Source organism: Corythoichthys intestinalis, chromosome 1 (genome assembly GCF_030265065.1).
Source record: "Corythoichthys intestinalis isolate RoL2023-P3 chromosome 1, ASM3026506v1, whole genome shotgun sequence".
NCBI classification, from domain to species: Eukaryota; Metazoa; Chordata; class Actinopteri; order Syngnathiformes; family Syngnathidae; genus Corythoichthys; species Corythoichthys intestinalis.
The window spans coordinates 15,383,689-15,393,806 of NC_080395.1; the positions used below are offsets into that span (position 1 = coordinate 15,383,689).

The 10,118-nt window shown below is 37.0% G+C and overlaps 1 protein-coding gene across 3 annotated transcripts in view; it reads right to left on the reverse strand.

Moving 5' to 3' along the window:
• Window positions 1-9,237, reverse strand: part of LOC130920948 (leucine-rich repeat-containing protein 49) — a 94,764-nt gene extending 85,527 nt beyond the window's left edge. For 2 of the 3 annotated variants that reach the window (XR_009064264.1, XM_057844518.1), the window contains exon 1: window positions 9,034-9,237. Coding sequence is in view for 1 of the 3 variants with exons in the window: in XM_057844518.1 (XP_057700501.1) it covers window positions 9,034-9,099 (66 nt within the window). In the remaining 2 variants the exon portion in view is untranslated. Of the gene's footprint in view, window positions 1-7,182; window positions 8,607-9,033 lie in introns of those variants that run through there. The other variant, XM_057844526.1, reaches the window with a different exon arrangement.
• Between the last annotated feature and the right edge of the window lie 881 nt (window positions 9,238-10,118).

The window sequence follows — 10,118 nt, forward strand, 5'->3', positions numbered from 1 at the left end:
TTTTGTTTGAAGCAACTTATTTTTTGTTTGAATAATAAATACTCAAATGTCCTAGCCAAAATGTGGCCCAAACGCAAAACAACATTACTTCAAACAAAAAAGTTGCTTCAACCCAAAAAAATTGACTTCGAACAAAAAAAAATTCAAAGAGAAATAGCATTCAAATGCATTTTTATGAGTTTCAAATTTATTTTTGCATTCAAACACTTTTTTTTTTTTGATTGAATTGACTTTTTTAATAGAAAATACATATTGTGATTGAAGCAAATTTATTTGATTGAAGACACTTTTTTTGGGATCGAATAATTAAGACACAAATCTACCTCCATGTGGCTCCGCCCAGGGGATACAATTTTTGATTGGGGTAACTATGGGGCGCCATATGTAAAGCAGCACATGCTGCAAATTTTCTTACATTTAGCGGCACACAGTGATTAAAATGGTGTGAAATTTTTTTAGAGTCACTTTTTTTTGTTGCACTTACAACATTATTTAGCAACTTAAATGTTTATTTTTAAAGTAGTTTTGGACCTGATTGTTTGAATCCAGAACTAAATATTTAATTTAAATCCTAAATTTATATCCTATATCCTAAATGTTAAATCAGGAAATGGTCAGAACTAAATATTTAGCTTGATATGCAAATTCACATGACTGGAGACCGGAAGTAACAAAATAAAAGCTGGTGGAGCAGCTCAGACTGTCTGTTTACCATGCTTGAAAATGAATAAGACCTACTCAACGGTGGCAGTCTGCTCTTCGACATTTGTCATTGTGATTATAACAATATATAGGTAAAATACATATTTGTGCGGCGCTAAATGTGAGAAAATGTTGTCGTAATTTTCAGCATGTGCTGCTTTACGAACGGCGCCCCATAGGTAACTACATTGGCACGACACTGGCAGGCGTACCATATTCAATAGATGACGACCTTGGTGAAAAGTATACTGTATTTTTCGGACTATAAGTCACGTTTTTTTTCATATTTTGGCTGGGGGTGCGACTTATACTCAGGAGCGACTTATGTGTAGAATTATTAACACATTATGATATCATTTCACATGTTATTTTGGTGTTTTGCAGTGACACTGATGGTTTTGTAAAGTTGTTAGCATGTTCTTATGCTATAGTTATCTGAATAACTCTTTATAGCTATGGCCACATTGGCTTTCTGCCTTTGGCAGTGTATGTTCAATTGTATTATTGACTTTTTTATCTTGAAATGGATGCATTTAGTTTGTGGCGCATTCACGCCCACGTGAGGGCGCACTCGCACTTGTTTACGTGAAGAAGAGTGCTCACACACCAGAAGAAGACGGACAGCTACGTAGCTCTGAGTGAGTGAGTGAGTGGGCGAGTTAGCGAGAGAGAATAGACAGCTGCGAACCTACTTTCATTGTTTATGCTTTTAAATCATCTCTACAGAGACAACACCTGAGTGTATCATCTTTTCTGTTGTTGTTGTGTGTTTTCCACCCGCGATCGGACACTTAGAGCCAGTTGTGTGGTTGTTTGAACGATGTGCTCATGATAGCGAACGCATGCTAACCTGTTACTTATTACCAGTAGTACCTAATTATCATTTATTTACGTTGGTGCGAACCTGTTTTCTATCGAGGACCAAATTCATTCAGCAAATTATACGGACGTCCAGCATTGTCTTTTGGGAGTTTGCTGTATAGCCAGAACCGAGCCGTAGCGTAGGACACTATATTCACATTTCGTTGTTCATGCACTGTACACTGTACATTTATTTTGCATGTTGTTCTCTATTGTATTTTTATATTAAATTGCCTTTCAAGATGACATGTCTGTTCTATGTGTTGGATTTTATCAAGTAAATTTCCCCCAAAAATTCGACTTATACTCCGGTGCGACTTGTATATGTTTTTTTTTCTCTTCGTTGGGCATTTTATGGCTGGATCGACTTACACTCAGGAGAGACTTGTAGTCCGAAAAATACGGTAATTGTCCTAAGCAGCCTGATTTAGAATTCCCCCCAAGAATGACGGGAAACAAAAAACACTCATTTTCAACTTATTATTATATTCTTATAAGTTAATTTTATTGCTGACACTGCGTTTTGGGGTCATCAACATGTTGTGCCCCCCCTGCCCAAAAAGTCAACTTCGCCTATGCATACTTGTCAAGTTGTACGGTTTCGGCGTAATTTGTACAACTGAGCACTGATTTTTAAATGTGTACGTCGTACATTCAAAATCTGTACGTTTTTCGTGCGTTACGTTTTTTTTTTTCTCCGTTCGGATTTTGTCACCGTTTCAGCAACGAGACAATGTACCTTACGATGCGTTACCGTATTTTTCGGACTATAAGTCGCAGTTTTTTTTCATAGTTTGACTGGGGGTGCGACTTATACTCTGGAGCGACTTAAGTGTGAAATTATTAACACATTATTATATCATTTCACATGTTATTTTGGTGTTTTGGAGTGACACTGATGGTTTGGTAAACTTGTTAGCATGTTCTTTATGCTATAGTTATCTGAATAATTCTTAATAGCTATGTTACGTTAACATACCGGCTACGTTCGCATTTCGTTGTTCATAACAAATGTAACATTATCATACTGTACACTTATTCAGCATGTTGTTCTCTATTGTATTTTTATTTTAAATTGCCTTTCAAGGTGACACATCTGTTCTGTGTGTTGGATTTTATCAATGAAATTTCCCCCCAAAATGCGATATATACTCCAGTGCAACTTATATGTTTTTTTCCTCTTCGTTGGGCATTTTATGGCTGGTGCGACTTGTACTCAGGTGCGACTTATAGTCCGAAAATACGGTTCTACGTTGGTTTAATGACGCAAGAAAAGTCAGAGACACTGAGAGAGAAGAATTTGTTTTGACGACGTAGCAAACGCGATGCTAGGCGGGTCCAATATTTCCTGACTGTAGCCGACAGTCTACAATCTAAGCCTAGATATTACACGCTTATAGAACTGCATGCGAAATGACAGACGGCGGCGTTAATAAACAGCCGCCATTTTGAAGCAGTAGACTTCTCAGAAAGGCTCTGTTGTAGTGAACCTTCCTAGCGAACTTAAGAAACTTTTATCTAAAATACTCCTAAATCGGCAAAATCTTGACTTGAATCTATCGTTAAATGATGAAACAGTTTTAAAACTTTAACATGTCGAAAGTAGACAGAAGGGATCTAATGCAAAAACAGTAGCAATTTTAACAACTTTAACAGTTGATTCACAATATTAAACGATTTCCAAACATAGCAAAGGTTACTGTGTTTTTTTGTGTTTTTTTTTTAATGGAAAAAAAAAAAAAACGTGAAAGGTAACACCAGTTACTTTGCCAAGATACTAATTACTCTTACCTACAGGTAACTGAGTTACTAACTCAATTACTTTTTGGGAAAAGTAATTTGTGACAAATTAATTACTTTTAAAAAGTAAGATTAACAACACTGGTCATAAAGATGAAGTCTGCAGAATGAAAAGTGACGAAAGCGGAGATTTTATTCTGCCAATTTGTTGCCGAACACAATTTGCCTGCAACTATTGCTGATCACCAGTGTTGTTAATAACGGCGTTAGAATATAACAGCGTTACTAACGGCGTTATTTTCTTCAGTAGTGAGTAATCTAATTAATTACTTTTTTTCACTGTTTTATTCATGTCATTATGAAAAATCTGGTGTAATCAAAGGCAAATCTATGCTGAATCAACCACGTTTTTTTGTTGTTTTTTTTTAAACCTCCAGGTGTTCAAAAACTCAGGTTATACATTTTAAAAATTATATATCGGTTATCGATATCGGCTTTGAGGAGCAGGAACTTATCGATATTGGTTTCAAAAAATGGATATCGTGCACCCCTAGTGTCTAGTTAAGTTTAGGGTAAAGAATTGGGCTAGGGCCAATTGTCCCAAAAAACCCTTTAAACTTCACATTGTGTGACCTGTTTTTTTTCTTTTTTTTTTTTTTTTGAGAAAAAAAAAAAGAAAAGAAAATTATCACCAATTACTTTGCCAAGTAACTAATTACTCTAACATTCAGGTAACTGAGTTACTCAGCAATTACTTTTTGGGAGAAGTAATTTGTAACTGTAATTAATTACTTTTTTAAAGTAGGATTAACAACACTGCTGATCACTTCTCAGAATTAGCAAAAGAAATGTTCCCTGACTCAAAGATTGCATCGAGAAGTTAATTTTATCAATTGACCTTTTTAATTTAACACTAACGAACTACCTTCAAGACAAACTGAATTGCGAGCTGAAGTGCCATGAAGTGCAGCCATCAAGACATGATAGAAATTGCCAAAAGCACTTCATACAATTATTACAAAGGTCACTATTAAATTTTAGTCATCATGATGTAGCTGAAGATATTGATGGTTATTTGATTGTACCAGGTTATATGTTACAATATTATGGGGTGACCATATTTTGATTTCCAAAAAAGAGGACACTCAGCACGGCCTCAAGATACTTGAATTTTACTCCAAGTTCATACAAAGATGCCTATATCAGTTTAATATATTTAAAGTGTGCCCCCTCACTCTGGATGGAAAAATGCTGTTTGAAAAAAATAAATAATGACTAAATATATATGGCGGAAAACACAGACAAGACTGAAAAAGCAGTTTCTGCTCTTGCACTCCTCTTTAAAAAAATCTGCGGTATTTAAGCCAAAACAACTGTTGTGTTTGGTAGAACAATATGTCTATATACTGCCATAGCAGATTCATGGTGCTTTAAGCCCCCAGACTATTTTTAATTTGTCCGCTTTATCTTGAAAACCCCCGTTTACAGACGTCGCGCAACAACTTTTGTTTTAACCCAGCCATAAAACTAAGGTAAATAATTATATCAATTATCCAAAATGTCTGTCGTTTTTAGCTTAGAATCATTCATTGATGTCTAATATTTCGTTTAAAAAAAAAACACTTTAAAAAAATTATTCACTCGCATATTTTAAACTTTTAAACAAATGACGTCACAATAAAAAAAATGGCGTCTGTAAAAAACCCACAGATATCTACCTCATAACTATTGCTTAATTGTATTTTTTTTGTTACCGTCACATTTTCTCCGATATGTTAGATGATAAATAACTGATCCAAACAAAGAAAATTGAAAAAAAATCGTTTAAAGGGGTAAATATACGAAAAAGAAAATCTCAACCTCTCCTTGATGTCTGCAATTTCTGCATCGCGACCCGTGTTATATTGCCATGTTTCACCCATAAAATCCCCCCAAAATCCAGCTGTGGGCATTCACAACTGTGTCTTGACACTCAGTGATACATGCTACATGGAGTTTTTGGATTGAAACAAGGTAAGTACGCGATAATATCTCGTTAAAGTCATGGCGTCTGTAATTCTGCTCTCGCCTCCAGATAGGGTTTTGCTGTTTAAATTTTTTTTTTTTTTTTTTTTTAATGCCTTCCTGTTCAAAATTTTTCTTCCCCCAAAAAAATAGAGATTTTAAGCTTTCCAATGATGTATCACACATGCATATCGGACAATTTTGAAATTTGGCCAAATTGGACTTCTCAGAGCGGAACTTCAAGTCACCTGAGTGTTTTCCGCCATATATATATACATATATATATATATATATATATATACATAATGCAGACTCATGGAAATGTAGTCCAGTCAATACACATACACACAGTAGGCTATGTGCCAACTAAACATTTTTTTATAAATTACTAACACTACAAAACAATACAATACTACATTCTATTGATATTCTCATTCAATGTTCTAGATTGCATACAAACAATAACCGAAATAAACTGTCGAACTATTCAACCAGCATGTTTCCGAACGTAGATCAAGAACTACGTTTCCCATAATGTAGGGTGACCATATTTTGATTTCCAAAAAAGAGGACACTTTGCCCGGCCTCGAGATACTTGAATTTTACTCGAAGTTCACTCAAAGATGCCTATATCAGTTTAATATATTTAAAGTGTGCCTCCTCCATCTGGACAGAAAAATTCAGTTTTATCAAAAAAAAAAAAAAAAATGCCATATGGTTTTTGTATATATTATATACTATATGGAAATACGGTTTTTACTCAACAGGCTTTATTTTTACTAAAAAAAAAATAATCAAACAAACAAAACAAAAAAAATGCAAAAAAAAAAAAAAAAAAAATTAAATAATGACCCAAAAAAAATGCAAACCCTTGGAAATATAGTACAGTCAATACAGACACACAGTAGGCTTGTGCCACATAAACATTTTTATAAATTATTATCACGACAATTGTCGTTGAGAAATTGTTATTTCTACTCAATTTTTATACTCATTCAATGTTCTAGATTGCACGCAAACAATAAATAAAATAAACTGACAAACTATTCAACCGGCATGTTTCCAAACACAGCAGTTCAAAACTACGTTTCCCATAATGCCTAGTGCGGCTTAGTTAGCTCACTGATAGCTACCCTATTAGGCTCGAGCGTTTATGTCACAGCAGCACGGGATCATGCGAGATTTGCGACAACGCAGCCATTTTGGAAGCACGTCTGCATCACGGGACATTTAAACTTAGCGGCAAATACGATTCAACTACGAGTGCCAAAGATGGAAAAAAGTAAGGAAAACTTGCCAGTTCGATACAGAGACAAACTTGTTACCACGGCGAAGGACAGATATGTGAGCAATTTTAAGGATGTGCACAATGTTGACCCTTACGAGCAAGCCGAACACAAATGGAATAAAGATGTCGACAAGCTTCCACCACTACGCGAAATGGACATCATGCTGCATTTAGTGTTTGGTGTAAGTTACTAAACTCATCAGCAATTCCGAAACTACAAATCGCTACAAAGCTACGAACAGTTTTGCTGCGGATGGGTGCAGAACACATTGTGCACATTATGACCATAGCAAACGGCAACACCATCTTTCTAGCAAAGGTAGGCAATGTGTGTTTACATTAGTCTGTGACCACGGATGTACAAATTTTTTGTTGTTGCAGAAAATGTAGCCCTTTGTACAAATTCTTTGCCACTCTCTCACGTCAACATATTACAGCTTTTTCATTTAGCAACGACAGGAATTATGTCTTATGAAGACAATGCACATGTATGCATGCTAGTTGTTTAGCTGTAGCTATAGCTAACAACAGGCCGACTTAGGGCATAAAGTTACCGAAATTTGCGTAAACAAACGAAATTAACTTACCGGAGTGGAAGTGCATAGAGCAAACTCTGTGTGTAACTGGAGAATGAAACATTACGCCCTTCCTTCTGATCGAGGCCACCCATGCCATTCTTCGACGTTTGGTAAGTTCAGATATGACCTTTCCCTCGCCTTTTCTCCATGTAGGGATCCGGAAGAAACTCAGTGGGGTTCCGTCGAGCTGTACGTTCTCCTTTCTATTCGATCGGTTGTTGCAATTCTTTACCGCACAATAATTTCCAACCATTTTTAAAGAGCGACCTGTGTTGAAATGCCTCACTGTTTATGTTTCCCGGGGTTCTAACACCGAACTTCCCGCTTCCAAAATGGCGATGGCGGCGGAAACCTCGCGAGTGCCACGTCATACGCTCGAGCCTAATTAGCGAGTACCGGGAGACGAGGCAAAATCAAACTTTGCTATCTAAGTTTACAATCATCTGTAGCACAACGATGCGACACCAAACGGGATCTTACAGATCATGCCAAAACTCCGACAGAAGTCAACAGTTGCCATTATATACGTATTTATCGTAAAAAAAATCTTAACAACTGTGCAGGCGCTCCCACTTAGAATATAATACTAACATTCAACCAAATACACGAACGCAGAACAATTAATACAAGACTAATATAATATACCACATCTCTTTGTACCCGTATATTGTATAACATATAACAGAAGACACATGAGCGACATTAACAGAAGATAAACTTACAGAAAGTTGCACGGAGCACTATAAACGTCTCTTAAAACTACCCCTTATTGTAGTCTGTCACTGCCTGTTCTCTTGCCAAACCGTCAACCCAGTAGATGGCGGTAATGCCCCATAATACAAGGGGTAAACTGTACTCCTTCTCCCGCCCCTACTAGTAGAAGCCACGACAACGCAGGCAAACGCTGCCCCCAGCGGCCGGAGGGATTCTCTTCAAATTGGTCCCGTGAAAAATCATAAAAACCGGACATTTTCATGAATTTATAAAACCCGGCCGGATGACGAGAACACGACGTGAAAGGTGGACATGTCCGGGCAAAAGAGGACGTTTGGTCACCCTACCATAATGCCCAGCGTAGTTTAGCTTACTGATAGCTAGCTGAGGCAAAAATCAAACTTTGCAATAAAAGTTTACAGTCATCGGCAGCGCAACGATACGACACCAAACGGGATTTTACAGTCAAAGCTGCGACAGAAGTCAACAGTTGCCATTATATACGTATTTATCGTAAAAAAATTAACAACTGGGCAGGCGTTGTGGCCAAATCGTCAACCCAGTAGATGGCGGTAATGCATCATGATAGGGGTAAACTGCCAACAAAAACAAGAAGAACTACTCCTTCCCTCCCTACTACTCAGAGCCATGTCATCGCAGGCAGGCGTTGCCACCCAGCGGTCGGAGGGATTCTCTTCAAATTGGTCCCGTGAAAAATCATAAAAAACGGACATTTTTATGAATTTATAAAACCCGCCCGGACGACGAGGATACTACGTGAAAGCAGGACTTGTCCGGGCAAAAGAGGACGTTTGGTCACCCTACAATATTACCAATAAATTCCTATTATTTAAAAAAATTAGTTTTATTTTTGTTTCATATTGCACGCTATATACAGCGTTGCAAGATTAGTCACCAATTTGTAAGGGCATACGTCACTATTTATAAGATTGCCAACGGCTTCGGGTTGACAGGTATGCAAATAAAAGATGAGATACATTCCAAAGCATTTATCGCACCTAAATAAAAGATTTTTAATGCGCTCTCTCCAATGTGTTGAAAGTGCTAGGACGCTTGTCCGAAAATATTCATAAAATTCACGTTCATATCAAACAACGGAAGAAACTACAAAATTGCCAGACTAACCATGGGTGTGAGGAACAGTAAATTGTCATTGTCCTCCCTGTTTTTCCGTGTGCGCCCCGACTCCATTTCCTTAGCTAGTGTTTGTTAGCATCGGGCTAGCATATCGCAATGGAAGCACGGAGGTAAAAATGGGAATAAAATACAGTTATCTGCTACCCTTAAAGGAAATTGTCTTAACTCTTGCTACTCCTGAAACTAGGAAACTTCCACTGAGACGCAAAAGCTCCGTTGTCATAGTAACCACGGCGTTGCTTAGGAGTCTACCGTACGGCATACGGTATGGTTCAAAATAAAAGAATACAAGTGAACGCTGCCTGGTAAGGTAACCGCACACGAAATTGCGACTTTGGCTGAAATTATACTTTCTATTAGCTGCCTTGTCAGCGCATATACGTACGACAGACTGAATAAACATGTGGTGACATGCACTCCTCCGTGACCTTTTCAACTCTGTGCCTGCTGTCCGGCTTTCCAGGAATCCTATCAATCCATTCTATGTACTGCTTATCCTCACAAGCCAGGATTAAACACCTCCTCTGCATGACATAAAGAAAAAAACACAATAATACAGTAATGGTAAACTTTCAAATGACAAATTTCTAGAGCATTAAAACAGAGTAATAAAAAATAGTGTCAACAAATAAACAAAAATACAGTGATGCAACCAATTATTATATGCTTAAGTAATACTGAGGGGGAAAAGTGTAGTAGCATATCACATATTTACATGATAATGTTGATGTTTTAAATGTATCATGAAAAACCATATGGCGGAAAACAGACAAAGCTGAAAAAGCAGTTTCTGCTGTTACACTCATTTTTAAAAGAAACTGCTGTATTATAAGCCAAAAGAACTGTTGTGTTTGATAGAACAATATGTCTATATGCTGCCATAGAAGATTCATGGCGCATGAAGCCCCCAAACTATTTTTAATTTGCCCGTTTTACCCTGAAAACCCGCGTTTACAGACATCGCGCAACCGCTTTTGCTTCAACCCAGCCATAAAACAAAGGTAATTAATTATATCATTCAAAATGTCTGTCGTTTTTAGCTTAGAATCATTAATTCATTCATTCATTCATTT